This window comes from Cavia porcellus, unplaced genomic scaffold, assembly GCF_034190915.1.
Source record: "Cavia porcellus strain 051 isolate PalLab524CR breed Dunkin Hartley unplaced genomic scaffold, mCavPor4.1 scaffold_16, whole genome shotgun sequence".
NCBI classification, from domain to species: Eukaryota; Metazoa; Chordata; class Mammalia; order Rodentia; family Caviidae; genus Cavia; species Cavia porcellus.
In genome coordinates this window covers 14,887,823-14,907,980 of record NW_026947499.1, presented here as the reverse complement: position 1 = coordinate 14,907,980, position 20,158 = coordinate 14,887,823, and the positions used below count along the sequence as shown (strand labels likewise).

The 20,158-nt window shown below is 39.4% G+C and overlaps 1 protein-coding gene and 1 long non-coding RNA gene across 4 annotated transcripts in view; one reads left to right on the top strand and one right to left on the bottom strand.

The window, feature by feature from the left end:
* Taok3 (TAO kinase 3) overlaps window positions 1-20,158 on the top strand; it is a 171,112-nt gene that overhangs the window by 133,777 nt on the left and 17,177 nt on the right. For 2 of the 3 annotated variants that reach the window (XM_013141872.3, XM_013141873.3), the window contains exons 14-17: window positions 2,302-2,436; window positions 11,291-11,527; window positions 13,576-13,704; window positions 17,833-18,036. In XM_013141872.3, the coding sequence (XP_012997326.1) occupies window positions 2,302-2,436; window positions 11,291-11,527; window positions 13,576-13,704; window positions 17,833-18,036 (705 nt within the window). Of the gene's footprint in view, window positions 1-1,694; window positions 2,061-2,301; window positions 2,437-11,290; window positions 11,528-13,575; window positions 13,705-17,832; window positions 18,037-20,158 lie in introns of those variants that run through there. The other variant, XM_063225741.1, reaches the window with a different exon arrangement.
* On the bottom strand, window positions 5,888-9,908 carry LOC134470649 (uncharacterized). The gene is made up of 4 exons (XR_010039668.1): window positions 9,774-9,908; window positions 8,834-8,929; window positions 8,106-8,154; window positions 5,888-6,014 (listed from the first exon to the last, which is right to left on the bottom strand). It is a non-coding gene; the product is annotated as an uncharacterized LOC134470649 (long non-coding RNA).

Here is a 20,158-nt window from a genome sequence, read left to right as displayed (position 1 = left end):
CCTTCAATCATTTTCTTGTTTCAAACCCATAGGTTAAGAGATAACATTTTTGGGGATTTAGCTCAGTGGCACAGGCTCCTGCCTATCATGCTCAAGGTCACAAGTTCAATCCTTGACACCAAGGGAAAAAAAAGAAGGAGAAAAGATAACATTTTTAGGACCAGGGAATAAGCAACTGCATGGTCATGAGTTCAATCTCCAGTACCAAAATAAATAAATAACATTTTTAACCAAAAGTATGGTCTAAAAAAGCCTTCTGCAATGATGGAAACATTCTCTATCTGTGCTATCCATTCTGATAACTATTAATTATAGCCACACAGGGCTTGAAATATAGCTGGTATGACTTAGGAACTGAATTTTACATTTTATCTCTTTTCAATTAAAATATTACGTTCAATGTCAGGCAAGGTGGCATACACCTATAATCCCAGCACTCGGGAAGCTGAGGCAGGAGTATCACTGTGAGTTTAAGGCCAGCCTGGATTACAAAGAGAGACCCTACCTCAAAATAAATAAGTAAGTAAATAAATATTAAAAGATAAAATACTACATTTGAGCCAGGTGTGGTGGCTCATCTATGTAATCTCAGCACCAGAGAGACTGAGGCAGGAGAATCTCAAGTTTGAGGCCAGCCCAGGCAATTTAATGACTTAGTAAGAGCCTGTCTGTAAAAAACACAGGTGTTGTAGATTTGTGACAGCTCTGGGTTTAATTTTCAGATACCCAGTACCACAAAAACAAATAAATGTTGTTTATTTTTAAATATATATTTATTTCATGTGGCTTGTGACTATCTTATTGGACAATAATACCTGTAGAACTTCCCTTAAATTTGGTATCTATACCTACAACGACAAATTTATTAAAGATTTCTTCATTACTTGAACTATAATAACACAGAAATGGGGAGAAGTCTAAACATAGGTGTAATAATAAATACCTTCTCAACATATCAAACCATTTTAAGTGTATAAAAGAAAATCAGTTTAAAGATAAATTTAATCTTAGGTTGTGGCTTTTACATAAAAATCTAGATATAAAATTTAATTTTCCTCAAGGAATCGTATATTAACTTTTCAAAATTTCAGATAATAAAATTCTATATTTTGTAAACCTCTTTAGTTTTTGCTTTCTGTTGATGGAAAGGATAATTATTTTTTTAAAAAATTCAACTAGTCATGGGCAAAATGCAAAACTGACTTCTCTCAAATGATTTCTTCTGGGAGAATAAGGAATTAATTTCTCCTTCCCCATCCTGAACATGTGCCATCTAAAAATCCCCCATGGTTGTACATATTTTAAAACTGAAAATTACTAGAGGGTCTTGTTTTTCTGAAGGGCTAATGCTGCTTTCTGACTGATCACTTCATCTTTTATAGAGAGAAGAGTCTTCCTTTTAAAAGCATTTTCCCCTTTAAAAGTCATTTCAGATGCATTTAAGAAACATCCATTATTATTCTAACAGGGAATGTTATTTTTCACTGGGCGTTAGAATAAAATTAATCATCTTTCCCTATCAAAAAGCATAGGCTTGATTAAATCAATCAAGGGCATTAAATTCCAGCTTTCCCTACTCTGGTGACATACCAATGCTGAGTTGAGGGAGAAATTGTGAAAGTACCGTTGGTTGAAATTGTATGCCTGTCTCTTTAAATCTAAAAAAAAAAAAAAAAATCCTTTCAGAAGCTGTAGAGAGAAGGTGCTAGAACTGTGTACGATCATGACTGGAAAGCAGGATCCCTCAGTGACTGCCGAATCTTCCCAGCACAAGATAGAGAGGCAGTTCAGCACAAGCTTCCACTGACTCTAGGCAGAACGATGATCCTACCGACCAGATCTCAAATAAAATTAAACTGAGAACGCAGATCCTTCAAGGGAATGAGGCGGAGGCTCGCTTTTATGTTAAAAGCCACCAGCATCCTCCTTGCTAGACATGGACATGACATTTTTAAAGGAATTATTTGGTTACAGCGTTTTAAGCAAACTGTTCTAAGGAGTCTGTACATTGCATTGTTTTTTCTATTCTTTTTTTCTTTTGCATATATGTAATTCTGGAGGTAAAGAAAAAGCCTGCCAGGGATTCAGAAGGCATCCCACTAGCGATCAGCTGACATTCCTAACTGAAGGCTGCAATGTGTTGCTTATTCATTTTGTACCGTGGGAGCTGCGGGGACTAGCAGAGAGCTAAACTATGCATTTCAAACAGCAGTGCTTGTGCAGAAAGAGGGGTGAGAGAGAGGCAGCCGGCGAGGAAAGAGCACAGCTGGACTTTCTCCTTGTTTTTATCCATTTCTGCAGGATCATGTATTCATAAGGGATGAGGCGGGCCACGGCGATCCCAGGCCTGAGCCGCGGCCTACCCAGTCAGTTCAGAGCCAGGCCCTCCACTACCGGAACCGAGAGCGCTTTGCCACGATCAAATCAGCATCTTTGGTAAGCAAACACCCCTCTACCCACCTTCCTTTCCTTCCCCTCCTCCCAGTCTGGCAGCCTCTCGCCCTCCCTGAGCCTCTCACGGCTCCATGGATGGAAAAGAAAGGAGTCAAGAATGTTTTCTCCCTCCTAATAATTTTATTCATTTAAAAAAAAAAAAGAATCTGTTGGCATAGCAACCTGATCTCAGATATTTTAGCATTGTCTATGGCATGGGGAAAAAACACCTTTTGTGTGTGTGTGTGTGTGTGTGTGATTGTGTGTGATTGTGATTGTGTCTGTGTATTTGTATATACTGTATATGCAAAATATAAGGCCTTTGAGATGAGTGGCTAGCCTATGCAATTTTTTAAAGCTATCAGTCTTTTCATTGAAATCATTAATGCTAAGAATATTGTTAAAGGTAGTGATGTATATTGTGCAGAGCACTATGCTTTTTTTTTTGTATAGATGCATGTGTGTCTATAATACGCACACACATCAAAAGATAAAAGGTAATTTTTAAGAATATATGGTTGCTGACTGCTATCTGTAATTTAGAAAAGCCAGATCCTTGCTTCCCAGGGATGGATTGCTAGTTCGTTCTGGTTCATTCATTTATTTATTGCAACAATGGTAGGGGCTGCACTTCCCCATTTAACCCCTGAAGAATTTCCTGGCATCAATAAAGCAAGAAAGGTTTTGTAGGAGAGGGTAGGGATGATTGTGGAAGAAAAGAGACTGTAGGATTCTTCAGCATTTTTACTATTGCAAATGTGATTGCTGGATGCCCTTGTAGTAGCAAAAGGGGTGTGTGCTGGAAGAGTTAGTTTTCATGCCTCCTCCCCTTATCCCCCCCCACGCGTGAGCGTGCGCGCACGCATGCGCGTGCACACACACACACACACACACACTCTCTCTCACACACACACACACATTTCATCCTTGCTATTCTAAACTCTCTTTATTCTTTTCCTCCTTGGTCTCACTTCCCAGCCAAAAAAATTCTTGAAATATTAGTTGTTTTGCCAAATTGATGTTAGAGGTCACATGAGCACAAAGAGTTAGTATACTCTGCTTGGCTATTACATTTAGAGCCTATGATGACATCATCCAAGGCCGACCCAGAAATGATCATTTTTTCTTGTCCTATTTTTCAAACTTGATTTCTACTTTTATTTGTCAAGTGTTTTCAAGGCTCTGATTACCTTTGAAATGTGCACTGGGTTGCAGTCTTTAAAAATCCAAATATAAGGAAAATCGAAGTTAAAGCACCTACATATTGCTTATTCCTGCTGCTTTCTAAAAGCAAGCAATTTAATTTAGACTGCTTATAAATAATCCCACTCTTAAGTTCCTTTATATAGAAATTTCATGTAATCTGTTTGATGGGCAATTTTTCATTTGAAAGGAAGGCTGTAGTGTGTAATGGAGATCTTAAAATGTCCACTATGTATTTGCTAATGATTGTTAAGCACCTAAAAATGTGCTTTGGAGTCCAAATAAAGCATCATGGGATTATTAAATAATAATTACCTCCATGCCATGGTATCTGACAAAAGAAGAAATATGGCATTTGAGAGAACCGTTACTACTTACCACAGACTCTTATGAGACTTGTGCCTTTATCCAAACTGCTCACGCTGAAGCTGGAAGAGAGATGGTGAAGAGCCACTGAGCCTTAGCACTATCAGCAGGTTTTGCATGGAAGCAGACATTCTTCCAAGTGGATTTCCCCCCTCTGGGACAGGTTCCCATCTTTTGCCACTTGCCACACCCTCATTTTCCCATCATATATTCATGACTCTTCTCCCTCCCTGTAAGATATTACTACAGCCATGCCAAAATAATCTCACACAGGCATCTGTGAAACCACCCAGGGTTACTCTGTGTGTGTATCAGCCATCACAGTCTTCCTCTCTGTGGCTGATAAAAGCTGCTTCCATACCAGGCCATTCCAGGATATAGGCAAAGTCCTCAGGAGCCCTCTGAATCCCACAGGCTTCATTCATGATGTCCATCCAGGGAACTGCCAGGATCCATCTGTGATGGAATTTGGATTTGCTAAAGGCCTGTGCTCCTATATTAATTTAAAAACAGAGTAGCTGATGGGTTGTTGCTTTGGTCACAAAAAAAAGTTGTTTTTGTGGTATACTGTCTCCAAAGGTCATGCTTTAGAAGACATGTTGGGATCTGTGGAAGTTTATCAGAATTCAGTGATATTTGTATCTCATGATTTTGAGAGGAAGAATAAATTAATGGAAGGGAAAAGTAGTTTGATGTTGCATCATTCCATGTCCCATTTTGGACACTATAGTTACTGGTATGTCTATTTTAATGTGTATTTTCACATACTACAATTTTACTACCCATTATATTAATTTGAAGGCTATTTTCAATAGGATGTTTAAGTCAGGACATTGAAGCATCATAAGGAAGTATTTAATTTTTCAAAATATATTATGAATTCTATTGTTTTTAATGGATCCCAGCTCAAATGAAAAGAACTAAAATGGCATAAATAACATAAAAGAAGTACTAAAAATGACAATGAAGGCCTAATATAATGAATAAACAAGTCATTGTTGACACTGCACCTCACTTCTCATAGTTGGTAGTAACACTATATTGATCGGCTGATCGATTTTGGTTTTATTCTTTCTTTATAATATTCTGGTGGAGGTGCTAACAAGCTGCAGAGAGATCCCAAAGTGAGCAGTAAAAAGAGGAGAAATTTAGAAATTTTCTTCTATAAAATAGTTATGAAATAAATGATGAGAATATATTTTAAGTCAATTTTCACCTAAAAAAATATTACTTTCTCTAAATTTGTTTTTTGAATGTACCTCTGACATAAATCTAAATAAGGCCTAGCTTTATGGTTCTCCCCTTACTATTCCTACATTATGCTTCTGATTAAAGTTACTGACAGGTAGAAAGTCCATGAGCTATGGCTCTCACTGCTAGATGTTCTTATTTTTTGAGCACCTTAAAGCTGAGATTTTTATGTTATTATGTACCATTGTACAATTGCATTTGTAACAAAAGAAAAGGAAGGGCCACCAGCCTTGAAACCAGAAGAAACTTTAGAATGATAATTTTTTAATTATAATCTCAGAGCAGATTGACCTTATTTTGAAGAATTAGGAAGGAGGAATATCTCATAGTATCCTTTTTCTTCTTCTGTAAGCAAGTTCATACTGAGTTCATTTGTTACCTGGAGAACAGAGTTGTTCATGCAGTTGTTCAGAATTACTACTGTGTCTGCTTGGCTCTTTGAGGCATGCCTTACTTGAATTTTTAGTGTTGGTGAATGGAGATCCTAATGTTTTCTTGCATTAGTCACCCATGAGAGTATTCCAACTCTTGCTACATCTGATGTCACTTCTTAAACTTTTGTAATGCTCCAAGTTGCTGGCAGTTTCCATAGTAGATGTTAACATAAAGAGCACTAAGGTCATGTATTTCTACCAGACAGTTCTGCTTGTGGCTCATGAAGGATTCTCAGTGGAATGTAATGGTCTCCAGGACAGATCAATTTATGGCAGGATGCACATTAAGGAGAGGGACGTAAGCAGGCAACTCTTAGTTTGGAGTCCCTAGAAAAGCATGGAGGAAAAAATGGTTACTGTTCTGTTCATGCTAATGTAGATTCTTTAATTTGGTTTTACCAGATTCAATGCACAAACCCATAAAAAGGGGAATCTACATTTCCTTAAAAATGTAGCCCAATTATTCAACTAATTGTGAAATCAGATGCCTTAATGAGTTTGCTATGTAAGAATAAAGATATGAGACCCAGCAGTACTCTTTCACCACCCCGGGCTCATAGGAACTTTCTGTTTCTAAATGCTTGAAAGTGTGTTGTCTTCCTGGATAGTATACCAGAGGATGCTTATCAAAATACTGCCTGTCACCCTCCTTTTTCTTGGCTTTTTAACTGGCTAATACCATTGCCGTGCATTTTTCACTTGGGCTCTCCAGTCAGGATGTCCAACCCACGTGGCCAGTCTCTCTCAGTAAACACACTGAATGAATGAACAAATCAGGTCTCCTCAAGCCCTGCTATGATGTGAGGATTTGGATTTAAAAGTATGCATTTCATTGCTATTCATTAAAATGTTTTCTGTTGTAAGGCAGAATTGCCTAGTAGTCAATCATTACTTTTGGTAAACATTTAAAACACTTTTTCCTTAGGTGTTGTATAGTGTGGAATGTCACATCTCTAATTCCAAAGTGGGACTTGTTGTATTCTTTTTTTTTTTTTTTTTTTGTCTTTTTCATTTCTATCGGTACCAGGGATCGAACTCACGACTGCCTGCTTGCAAGGCAGGTGCTTATGCCACTGAGCTAAATCCCTAGCCCTTCGTTGTATTCTTTTTAAAATTTTGTTATAAATTCCATTTGTGCTAAGTGCTGAAGTGGCCACTTTTATCACTCGCATCATTTTGATTCTTACAAATAATTAATCTTATTATTGGCTTTGATCTCGTTAGAGAGTAACATTATCAGCCACTATGTTCCTGCTTTATGTTCAGTAAATTGCTTACTAGCTTTCTGGTGCAGTGTTTTTATACATGGTAGGCATATTCACACTTAGAGTAAATAGGTCTGTTTTAGAGCCAAATTTTGCTGGAATTAAAGAGAATAGCCCTGAACTTATATAGAAACTTAGTTTAAAAAAAGTTTCAGTCCTCCTTTTGCTTATTATTTTATTACTTACTTATTTATAATTCTTTACATATTCCAAATATATGAAATGGGTAATACTTCAAATTCAGAAATTACACATGGCCAGAGATACAACTCAGTCATTTAGCAGGCACAAGGCTCTGAATTCGAAGTCTAGCACCACAAAAACATAAAAGAAAGAAAAAAATTATAAATAGTTTTTTGGGTATTACTTATTGAACTCGGACCTTGAGCATCCTAAGTACTTGGTTTATGACTGAGCTGCACCACCACTGCAAGCCCCATGTTTATTCTTTTGATGTTGTTGTTTTGCTTTTTCTTTTGGTGGTACTGGGGATTGAACTCAGGGCCTTCATACTGAGCTACATCCTCAGACCTTTCTTTATTTTTTATTTTGAGACAGAGTCTCAGTAAATTGTCCAGGTAGGCTCCAATTTAGAGTCTTCCTGTTGCATTTCAGTCTCCCGGAGTGCTGGGATTACTGGAGTGTCCCGCACGCTCCAGCTCTGTGCTTACCCTAAAATCCACCAGCTGAATACAGGTGGTGCTTTGTTGTTAAACATGCCCTTACTGTTGGACCCAGTTATCCTAATCAATATCCCCATGATCAGAAATGCAAAGCAGAGGGTAAAAAGATACTTCTCAGAGCCTGGAAGGAGAAGAAAGGAAGCCATTGTACACTGAATATTTCTTACATGTCAGACACCTTATGGGCACTCTGACTTTGGTATTACCTCATCCTGTCTCAGAACCTGAGCAACGTAATCATAGTTCCTCTCTACATATAAAGAAACTGAAAGATTTTAAGTTAAATCATTTTCCCAAGGTCAGTTGTATAGGAAGAGACAGAATAAGGATTTTCTCTAAACCACTGGGTGTGGCATGATGACACTGCCCACATTTACTTGTATTTTAAGACTTCCACTGTGAAAAACGATCGGTGCTACATCTCTCTCTTTCCCATCCTCAGAATTACTCTGTTTGTAATTTAGACTTACCATTCTCCAGCTTTAACATTTTTGTGACGATTGAGAGTTCAAGGCAAGCCTGGGAAACATAATGAGACTCTCTCAAAAAAGAAAAAAAATTTATATGTATGTGTGTGTGTGTATATGCATGCACACGTGCACACACGTATACACACATATAAGGTAAATTTTATGTAATAGCACTTTAGGGATCATAAGGCATAATAAAATTATTTATTAAAAAATGTTTATTGACCAAATGCTGTATTCCTCAGATACCCAATATAAACCTGAAACACATAGGCATATGCAATGCAATTAGCATATTTTAATATACTGCATGTTAAACTTCACAAATGAAAAACTTGGTTATACTGTTTTTTTTAAATGTAATTATCTTGAACTCAGAAATATAAAAACATAATATGTTTGGTTTGGTTTGGTTTTCCAGTACTAGGAACTGAATGCAGGGCATTGGCACTAAGCTACATCCCCAGCTCTTTTTTGTTTCTTATTTTCAGACAAGGTCTTCCCCAGGTTGAGCTTGAACTTATGATCCTCCCACCTCAGCCTCCCAAAGTGCTGGGATTACAGGCATGTGCCACCATGCCTAGCAAAAAAATCTAGTATTTCTATATGTATCAAAAAAATACATAGAACTTGGAAGTTTTATTGTGACAAATGGAAGCTGATAATATTCGGAGTTTAAGAATATGTTTTTTCAAATCGTGTGAAGCATTCAAAAGCAAAACACCTACCGTGGATTTAGCAGGATGCCATGAGCGCATATTGAGCTTTGTTGTTTGTCTGTGCCATGCATTGTACCTGTATGTCCTGGTAGGCAGTCTGGAGGGCTGAGACAGGAGGATCATAAATTTGAGCCCAGCCTGGGCAATTTGCCACTGAGTGAGACCCTGCCTATAAATAAAAAGGGCTGGATATGTAACTTAGGGCAAAGGCCCTGGGTGCAGTCCTCAACACAAAAGAAAAAAAGAAAGAAAGAAAGAGAGAGAGAGAGAGAGAGAGAGAGAGAGAGAGAGAGAGAGAGAGAGAAAGAAAGAAAGAAAGAAAGAAAGAAAAAGAAAGGAAGGAAGGAAGGAAGAAAGGAAGGAAGGAAGGGAAAAGCAGTACTGCAATAAGAAAAATAACTATCTGCATAAAAGTATACATCAAACTCATTTCCCTGGAACAGATATTTTCCTGCCCCTACCACATTCTTCTAGAGAAAAATAATAATAAAAATAGTGAATTCAGACAGGACTAAGTGGTATCCTTTCTGTTGACTGAGATTCTTTTTCCTATAAATTAAAAAAGGCATAAGCATAGCTAGACACAGTGGTTCATGAATGTAATCCCAGCACTTGGTAGACTAAGGCAGAAAAATCATGAGTTCAAGGTCAGCCTGAGCTACATAGCGAAATCCTGTCTCAAAAAGCCAAAAAAAAAAAAAAAAAAATATATATATATATATATATATATATATACTATATTTCTAACTACTTCTTTCCTCCCTTTTATCTAGAAAGTAAGTCCATTCTCAGTTCTCTGCTCTCTCTCTTGTTTAAAGACTTTGAACTGAAGGTGTAGCTAAAAGGTACAGCTTGAGTATAGCATGCTTAAGGCCCCAGGTTCAATCCTCAGCACCCTAAATTTAAATAAGTAAATTATATTATTATAATGGTAAAATAGACCACTCACTTTCTTTAGAATATCAGAGCCTTTTTGGTGATGTTGGCCTTTTTTGATCTTGAACTATCTTCTGCTCCTATTTCTTATACTTTAAGGGATGATTGTCCTCCTGAAAAGAGAAATGAGTATGAAACCTCATTGTAGTTTCAGCCAGAAAGGTTTCAAAGTTCAGCTAATGTTCAGTGGTATACTTTGATAATGCTATCCAATTACAGAACAGCACTCTGTTGATAGAGAGGACTCAATCTAGTGTGCAGGGACATCTAAAGAAAGCCGAGAAACAAGCTCTTCTTTGTCTAAAATGCACTCTGACCCATAAACTGAAAATAGTACAGAGCATTAATAGCATGAAATTTTGCAGTAAATTTTATTTATGGATTCAGTTGGGGAGAAGTGGCTTATAGTAGATGAGAATGAATAAATCACTTAGTGAACCAGAACACTAAAATTATAATTCTATAGTTCCAATTTTTTTCTAAAATAGAAAAGTGAGAAAGAAGTGATCAGGGAATCTTACAGGAAAGTAAAGAGGGATGACAAGCTGAAGGAAGGACTGAGAAATCACAAAAGATTCAGGAGAAAGAAACAAGAGGTGCTCCAATTTTTGTTTACACTCTTCAACCTAGATATGCACTTGAGAATGAGTTAAGGAAGTTACCAGCCAAAGTAGTCATCCAAAAATCACAGAAATACTTTCTCCTTTTTAGAAGAAAACTGTTATAATCTGTTAATATCTCTTCTGTGGGAAGGGGGTTACAGAAAAATAGATAATTTAAAAGAAGATACGCACACCAAAAAAAAAAAAAAAAAAAAAAAACCACCACTACATTGTAACAATAGGAACTAAATAAATCCTGGTCACAGTTTCAAAGAATATTCAAAGTCCCTGTAACTGTTAGGGACATAACCCTAACAGCAGCAACAAAATAGTGCAGTGCTTCTTAACTGAGGAGATTCTGCCCCCCTGGGAATGTTTGGCAGTGTCTGAAGACACTTTGGATTGTCAGGATTTGGGCGCTCCTGCTGACTCTCCGTAGATCTGGGGATGATACTAACCATCCCACACCACACAGGACCGCTGTCCCCAACAGCCCTCTGCCAGCAGCATCTATGCTGAACAGTCCTGGTATACTAGAAGTAGTGTAGCTGTGGAATCAGACAGAAATGGCCTGAATCTTAGCCACACTCCTTATTAGCTACATGACCTTGGGTGAAAATATGATGGCATATCAAAAATAGGTAAGCACATTTGGGCTGAATGCTTTACTATACTTCCCTCAAGTCTTGATTTCTTCATCTGTCAGTTAATACCTGCCTCATAAAGTTATAAAATGAATTTGTGAATCAGATAGTTTTGAACATGAGAGAGAGGAAGTACATAAAGAAGACTGAGCAGAGGTAAGCATTGAGCAGAGAAGAGGTGACGATGGGTGAGAATGATAAATAATGTGAGACAGTTCTCCTTTGCCCAGAAGTTGGTGTCTCAGAAACCTAGTGACCTGAGTTCTGTTCCCGGCCCAATTCAGGTTACACGGCAGATCCATGAGCATGAGCAGGAGAACGAGTTGCGGGAACAGATGTCAGGTTATAAGCGGATGCGGCGCCAGCACCAGAAGCAGCTGATCGCCCTGGAGAACAAGCTGAAGGCTGAGATGGACGAGCACCGCCTCAAGCTACAGAAGGAGGTGGAGACGCATGCCAACAACTCGTCCATCGAGCTGGAGAAGCTGGCCAAGAAGCAAGTGGCTATCATAGAAAAGGAGGTCAGTATGTGCACGCATGCCTTCCACAGCAGCCAGGCCCAGCCTGTCTGCTCAGGAGCAGAGTGTCAGCAGGGGCTGGAGGGTAAAAGAGGAACATCATTGCTGGGAGGAGGTGATGCTTAAAATTGTTTAGGCCAGGCATGGGAGTACACACTTATAATCCTAGCGCACTGGGAGGCTGAGACAGGAGGATCACACATTCACACTCAGCCTAAATTCACAATTTAGCATGTCCCTGTCACAAGACCAAAAAAAAAAAAAAAGGTGAATGACTAGAAATACAGGATATAACTTGGTATAGTGGCCCTGCATTCAGTCCCCAGCACTAAATAAATACGTAATTCAGTGATAACAGAAGATCCAGGCCAGGCGTGGTGGTACATGCCTGTAATCTCAGCATGCAGGAGGCTAAGGCAGAAGGATCACTGCAAGTTCAAGGCCCACCTGGGCTACGTAGTGAATTAAAGGCCAGCCTGAACTACAAGGTGAAGTCTTGTCTCAAAAAGACATACGCACACAAAAAATCCATTCAAATATATTCTGAACATCAGTTCCTCGATCATGACCTGAGTACCAGGAAAGGTAAAGGAGACCCAGACTCAGAACAACAGCAAAATAATCTGGCCAGTATGTAGATTTTCTAGGGAACATCTCTCTTTCTCATCCAGATTTTAAATAAATTTTGTTCACTTACTCATTCAGTTATTCATTTTGGTGGTGCTGAGGGTTGAACCCAGGCCCTGTGCATGTTAAATACCGTTCCACCATGGAGCTACACCATCAGCCCCTTTAATTAAAAAAATAAATAAATAAAAGGGTAAGACTGAAACTCAGAATCTCATCTTTATACTGATAATGAGAAGAGATTGTGTCTGTAAAACAGCAGGCCTAGTAATACTAAACTCAACACACCTGTTTACTCAGATGCTGCTAAAACTAAGTCACCTTCCCTGCTGCCTGCCCCATTGGACTCACGCTATGCGGAAAAGCAGAGATGGATGTGGGCCCTGTGAGGCGGGAGTGAGCAGATTCTCAGGGGTTTGCATGATTGAGCTTCTACTCTCCACCTGAAGAAATCATCAGTTCATGGAAGCCGTGTTCCCCCAATAGCCAGCAGGGTGTGAGGCAGCCTGGTGTGAACAGCTCCTCCCAGACAGTGGTGATGGTGACTAAATAAACCACTCATGTTTGAAGGAATACTGATTTATGAAAAGTTATGAAGGAGCCATGAAGCATAATTCTCTATCGCCTAAATCCCTCTTCTTATATATACGCTTCATCTGATGGTTTCCTGCAAGTTAGATTTGGTCATTTCTGTGAGTCCTAAATTTGTTTGTTTATTCTTTTGGGTTTTTTGAGACAGGATCTCACTATGTTCAGGCTGGCCTTGAACTCACTATGTAGCCCAGGCTGGTCTCTTAACTCCCAGGGATGATCCTCCTGTTTCTGCATCCTGAGTGCTAGGATTACAGGTGTGCACCACCATCCCTGGTTCAGAGTTATAATTATTGGCTTGCCTTTTATTTGGTCTGCATTTTCCCCATGGAGGACCCCAAAAATGTCATGATGCCTGACCTTTGTAGATTCTAGCAGGTCTCTAAGGAAACAAAATGTTCTTAGCTTTCTTATCCTTAAGATGATCCCACTAGGAAACCTATAGTTGGAATAATCAGTTGGTTAGAGTTTGATTCTTGGAGTAAAACTAGCCAGGCATGCTTATTTATCCATTTTTATAATTTGACCATTAGGCTGCCCCCAATATGATAAAACCCCTGTATTATAATGTGTAGTCATCCTTTCATCCATAAATTCAGTAAAATGCATTCAGTAAAATGTTTTTCCCACAATGGGAAATGTATTTTTCAATGGTAAACTTTTTCTTTAAGATTCCAGAGTGTGAGAGAAGATGTTTATTTATGTTTTAATATTTGCTCCAAAATAAATCATCCCACACTCTTAGACCATTCTCCTGATTAGAGACTATGTTGGCAGCTTAGTTCTGTGTGAGAAGCAAGTTCATCGCAGATCGTCTTTGGCCTTTTTTTCAGGCAAAGGTAGCTGCAGCAGATGAAAAGAAGTTTCAGCAACAGATCTTGGCCCAGCAGAAGAAAGACTTGACAACTTTCTTGGAAAGTCAGAAGAAGCAGTATAAGATTTGTAAGGAAAAAATTAAAGAGGTAAGGATATCCATATTTGTAGTCACCAGGTGGCAGTTAAAATGGTTGGGACTCAGAATGGGGTCCCCTTACATATGTGATCAGTATTACAATCCAGCAGTTCTCAGAGTTCACATTAGAATCCCTCAAAGTGCTTAATATTAAAACAGACTGCCTGCTTCTAGATTTTGCTGTGCAGTGGGCATAGGGAAGAGTTGAAAATGTGCGTTTCTAATAAGTTCTGCCTGACACAGCTGTGGCTGGTCTGGGGCTGTTATTTCAAGCACCACCTGTCTAACTCTGAACCACTCTTGCTTTCTTCCAACTTGTTTCCACGCTATAACCACAGTGATCTTTCCAAGTTGTAAATCCAGTCAGGCACCCTCTAGTTTTAAAGTCCAGGGGCTTCCCATTGCTCTTAGGACAAATCCAGACCCTAACAGCCCCACATGGCTTGCTATCAGCCTGTCCCTCCAGTGTCGTCTCACACCAGCTTTCCCCTCCCAAGTCCCACCCTCTGCTGCGGCAGCCACAGTGGTCACCTTTCAGTTCCTCAAACGTATCGAGCTCCTTCAGCCCCAAGGTCTTGTACACAGTTTCTTCCACCTGGATGCCATCCCAACCCCTAGTCCTCCCATCCACAATTCTGCTCTGTTAATTCCTCCTCCTCCTTTAGGATTGATTGTTAGGACAAAACTCAAACATCACTTCCCCAGCAAAGCTGTTCCTCACTGCCTTGACCAAAAGAGGTGTCTGTTTTCATAACACTAGAGTTTGTAATTATTTCTTTAATGATTTTTTGAGCTCGTCACCCTATTAGCTGATGAACGTCATAAGAGTAGAGACCAGGCCTTTTTTGCACAAAGCTGTTTCCTTGTGTGCAGTGCAAGTAAATATTTGATAAATGAATAATTCTGGAATTTTCGGTTGAAGACTGCTAGTAGACTTTGAGAGTCCCCCTGAAGAACTACAGTTTCATCTGAAAGCTCAGATTTCTTCAGTTCTCCTTTTACCAGTACTTGAAGCTGAGTTGTCTGCTGTTCCATAGAATTTCCTTCTCCTATGACTTAGGATTTCTTATTTGTAGACTTATCAGGGTATTAAGGTCTAATAAAATTCAGTATGAGGCATTGCTTTGGCAATGTGAAATCATGCACTGTGGAGCTCCCTTTCTGATCGGTAAGTTAGCAATATTGGACTTTCCAGGTTCCTCTCTAGTTTTTTTTTTAATTGGGAAATGAAAGTGAGTGGCTTGGGGTGGGCCTCAGATCTTTCACCCTACACTGGTGAGCCACTAGTAATTGTTGGGCCTTACAGTAATTGCATTTGACTGAATGGAAGACTCTCTAACACTGTAAGATTCTAGAAGACTGGGGTGTAGTGAGAAATAGTCTGAAGAAGAAAATTCATATTCTCTTTATTTTTGTAGTTATTGGCTTGATTCAAATTATTATCTCATAACAGAAGAATATTGCTGGATCACAAAGATTGTCTGGATTTTTCAAAAAGAAACTTAAGTCAGGCATGGTAGCATACACCTGTAATCTGAGGCAAGAGGATTGCTGTGAGTCTGATGCCAGCGTGGGTATGAGTTCAAGACCAGCCTAGACTACACACCAAGACTTTGTCTCAAAAAAAATTTTTTTGAGATTTTTTTCAGCTCTAAATACTATCTTATTTCTAACTGTGTTTACTCGTTCTCTGGAAATCATACCTTTATGACTGACCAGCATTTTGAATTTTTTATAATAATAATATATCTGGATATTGCATGAGATATCTTTAAAATCTTTAAAAGATTGTCCCACAGAACAGTAGATATTCAGTCCTCGGGTTGTGTGAGTGCAGGAGACCACAGGCCTAAACTTTTATCATCGGACATGCTCATGAAGAAAAGCATTTTAAAATAGCCTCAATAGACCTTTCTGTGCTCCCTGTGAAGTAAGTCTTAAGATTACGTAAAAAGGTATGTGTATTTAGATACTTAAAGATATTGTCCTTGGGATGACACTTTCCATTAGAATAGGGCCATGGATAATACAGAATGATGGATGACTCAGGAATAATTTATTCTTGATTTTAGAGTGAATTTTTATAGTTTTGAGTTACTTTTTTTTTGAGACAGGGAATAGCTATGTAATGCGGGCTGATCTTGAACTCGCTACGTAACCCAGGCTGGCCTCAAACTCATGGTATTCCTCCTGCCTCAGCTTCTCAGATACTGGGATTATAGATGTGCAGCACCACACCCAGCTTCTGTTTTATTTGAATTTGGGTATTCAAACCAGTGGTTAGTGCCAAACCTGGCAGTAAAATCATGGCATGAAGAGATGAATGACCAAACCTTTCCCCTGTGACCCCAGCCTCCATGGTGGGAAAGCTCTTTTTCTTGTTGATTCTAAAGTTCCATTTCAGACCTCACAGTAGCAACATAAGTGGAAATTGATATATAAGAACTTCAGGACTAAAGGCAAAAGCAATCCAAATAGTATATGAAGGCCTCTTATGGAACATTAAGTAAAGTAGATTTTAGCAATTAAAAGATTTCAATTATGTGAGTAACCAAATACAGGTCAAACTAGCCAGGACAACAAAGAAAAGTGCATTGTACTGTCTCTAAAAGTAGTCGTCGCTGTCCTCGTCGACGTCGTCATCGTCGTCGTCCTCCTCCTCCTCCTCCTCCTCCTCTTCCTCCTCCTCCTCCTCCTCCTCCTCCTCCTCCTCCTCCTCCTCCTCTTCTTCTTCTTCTTCTTCTTCTTCTTCTTCTTCTTCTTTTCCTCCTCCTCCTTCTTTTCTTCTTCTTCCTCTTCCTTTTTTTCCCTCCCCCTCCTCCTTCTCTTCTTTTTCTTCTCAATTTCTGATGCTGGCGGTTGAGTCGGGGCCTTCACACTAAGCTTTACCCCTAGCCCTTTTTAATTTTTTACTTTGAGATTGGATCTCATTAAATCTCTAAGTTGTCCAGGCTGGGCTCAAACCTGTGATCCTCCTGCCTCAGTCTCCCAGAGTGCTGGGATTAACAGAGATGTACCATTATACCTGACAAAAGTTGCATCTTACTTTGCCATAGATGACTATTTTAACCAGTGTAACTCAGTGTTTCTTCCCTTTGCCCACATAGTCTGAAAAAACAGACGAATATCTTCCTTTTGCAAATATAGGTAGGTTCTTGCCCTCTAATCCTAAATGAAACATTTTTTCCCTGAAATTCAGACTAGTTACATTTGCATAATCACTTATCTTTGAAATATGTCGTCTTCTGTCACCTGCTTTGCCTAAGCTCCTGTCATGTCTCTCATGTGGATCTATTGTAATACACCTCACTACTGACACTCCCAAATATATAAAATATGTTCTTCTTGGGCTGGGGATTTAGCTCAGTGGCATAAGAACCTGCCTTGCAAGCAGCCAGTCGTGAGTTCGATCCCCAGTACCAATTTAAAAAAAAAAAAAAGAATAAAATCTGTTCGTCTCATGCTAAAGGTCAGTTGCCTTTATTTGGCTGATAAGCCTTCAGTCGCCCTGTGTACCTGTGCCCTGGCCACCTTTCTTGATTGCAATGTTATTTCCTCCCCACCCTAAGGGTTTTGCATATGTTCTGTCCTCTCCCCAAAATATACTTCTCTCTCCTTTTACATGAGTTAACTCCTACCAGTTTTCTTCATTTTGAATTGGTTACTGTCAGAGTCAAACATTGTCCATGAGACATTCTTTCAGGACCCAGCACATCCTCTTCGCAGCAGTCTTCATAGCAATTTCAGTGGTTCTTTGGTCAGTTTTTAATTGTAGGCTGTACAGCTCCCCCTGAGGGCAAAAACCATGTTCTTTCTGCTCACCTCTGTCACAGTGCTTCGCAGCAGCGCCTGACACATGATAGGGGCTTAGTTGGTGTGCGTTGGTTGAGCAGACAGTTTCTCAGAGTGAGAAACTAGAGACGGAAACTCACCATCTCTCTCACTTAATATTCAATTAATTGGGAAAAAAGTTGAAAGGGAAGGGAGGGGGGTTTCAACATCAGGATTTTGTATACTTACATTTGCATTTGCTTTCCAGATAAGTTATTTGTAGTTGCAATAAGCTATTACATAGTTTTTGAAACTGGCTTTGTCTTATGAAACCATCGTGGTTTTTTTTGTTTGTTTGTTGTTTAAGGAAATGAATGAGGACCATAGCACACCCAAGAAAGAAAAGCAGGAGCGGATATCCAAGCATAAAGAGAACTTGCAGCACACACAGGCTGAAGAGGAAGCTCACCTTCTCACTCAACAGAGACTGTACTACGACAAAAACTGTCGTTTCTTCAAGCGGAAAACCATGATCAAGCGGCACGAGGTGGAGCAGCAGAACATTCGGGAGGTACTTATTATGTTCACAACTTGTTTTGGGCAAGAGGCTGTGTGAGAGTCCTGACCTTGTCTGTTGGGTCTCTTCGTGCATTCTTGGTCTGTAGTGCCTGACACGGGGCAGCTACGCAAAACAAGTCAGGATGATGTTAAAGCCCATTTGCAGAACCAGGAATCAGCTTTCTCTAAATAAATGTAATAGAACGTTAACAGGCACCTATTCTAGGTAAAGGTTATCACACAATGAAGAACCAAGAGAAGTAGCAACTGTTAAGGACTTGTGGATTTGTGACTCCCAATAACAGTATAATGCACTGTACTTAGTTCATTCAGTCTGTCACCTGGTGTTCACAGAGTACCTCCATTCAACCAGGCACTGTGGGCAATGCCAGGACTACTGAGCAGCCTGCCTCCAAGCACCCTGAGTCTAGTAGGCCAAGTAGACATGCTTCACATTTATTGCCGTCCAATGTATTAGGTACAGCAGTAGACATATAAACTATCCTGGGCATACAGTCATGAGGGGGCTTGGAGGATCCAAGGTATGTGGAATGGAGCTGCAAAACAAGGACAGTTGGAAGCCATTGCTCAAGGCAAGGCATTTTGATTTTTGCCAGAAGGCAGTTCATGGCCATCAGAGGCTTTTAGACAGGGGAGTGAAGAAGGAAGAGAAAAGGCTTTGTTTTGAAGAGTTAGTGTGCCAGTATGAGGCACAGCTGGAGGGATAAGAAGGCAGTAGGGACTTTGACATGAATGACATTTCTGAAGCCAAACTTAGAGTAATTCTGACCTCATGGATGTGGGAATTTCAGAAGAGGGAGGAGTCAAAAGTGACTGCTGGGTTTCTGATTTGGATTCTAACTTGAATGACGTTATTCACCAAGATGAAAATACAGAATGTCAACCATTTGTGAAGACTAGGTTCAACAGCAAGTATATTGGTAAAAGTATCAAAGTTTTGTTAAAAATTCAGTATCTGCCTTCATTAGGGAGACAAACACTTTGGGTACAATTCATGGAAAAGGGAATTAAGAATTAAGGGAAAGTCATATTCAAATAGGAAGAAGAAAGAACAAAACAAACTAAAATTTATTACCACATAATTCTAGGTCAGGCTCAGGTTCTTTTTTTGTTGGGGGGAGGTTACCAGGAATCAAACTCGGAAGCCTGCACTTGCCAGGCAGGCACTGTGCCACTGAGCTATATCCCTCGCCCTCAGGTTCTTTAGGGGCATTATCTCACCTTGAAAGAAGGAAAGACTGCTCACAATGTTTGAGAGGACCAGTAGTTTCGCTAAAATGGGTCCATAGTGATATGAGTCCAGCTCGAAGGCAATACTTGGGTTGGCTAAAGTATCCTTCCCCAAAGGGAACAGTACTGCCCCCTGGGAAAGTCAAAATGGCTTCTTACTGAGGAGGAGATGCCTCAGACACTGTGACAGCACATAGCCTGCTACAGGGCCACAGTACATAGCACATAAGAGCTCTGTGGGATTAACGTTTTAGGGATAAGGATGATTAAGGAGGAAAAATCTAAAAAGCTCCTTACAGGGGTAATAATGAATACAAAAATTTGAGAAATACTGGACGCAAGAGATGAGACTAGAAACAATGAGATGAGATGGTAGAAAGTCCAGTATGGGCAGCCTAGTAAGGGTGTGTGTCACAAAGGAAGTAGATTTAAGATACAGTGTCAGCTATGGAACAAACAAGACTTTGTATCCTACAGGAGTGAGACAAAAGGTTACTTATAGGATTCAAGACTTGGAGAAATAGAGTTTGGGGTAGAAACAGAGAAGCTTAGAGAAAAGATTTGATTTTTAAAAAGTGTTGAGTACTACACATTCTGAGTTTCTCAGAAGTCAAAAAATCAAAATGAAAAAATCCAATAGTCATTTCACAATGAGGTATTTGAGTTTCTTTTTATCTGGCAAGTTTTGTTACTTAAATAACACATGTTGGGAAGAATGCCGAGGCTAAATTAATGTCAGTAAAAGCTACAGAACATAATCACTCCCCCAAAGAATAGAAAGTGTATTTGTGACTTCATTCATATTACATTTTAACCAACTGATCCAACAATATCTACATAAAGATATTTTTCATAAGAGTACAGATTTGGGGCTTGGAGGTTTA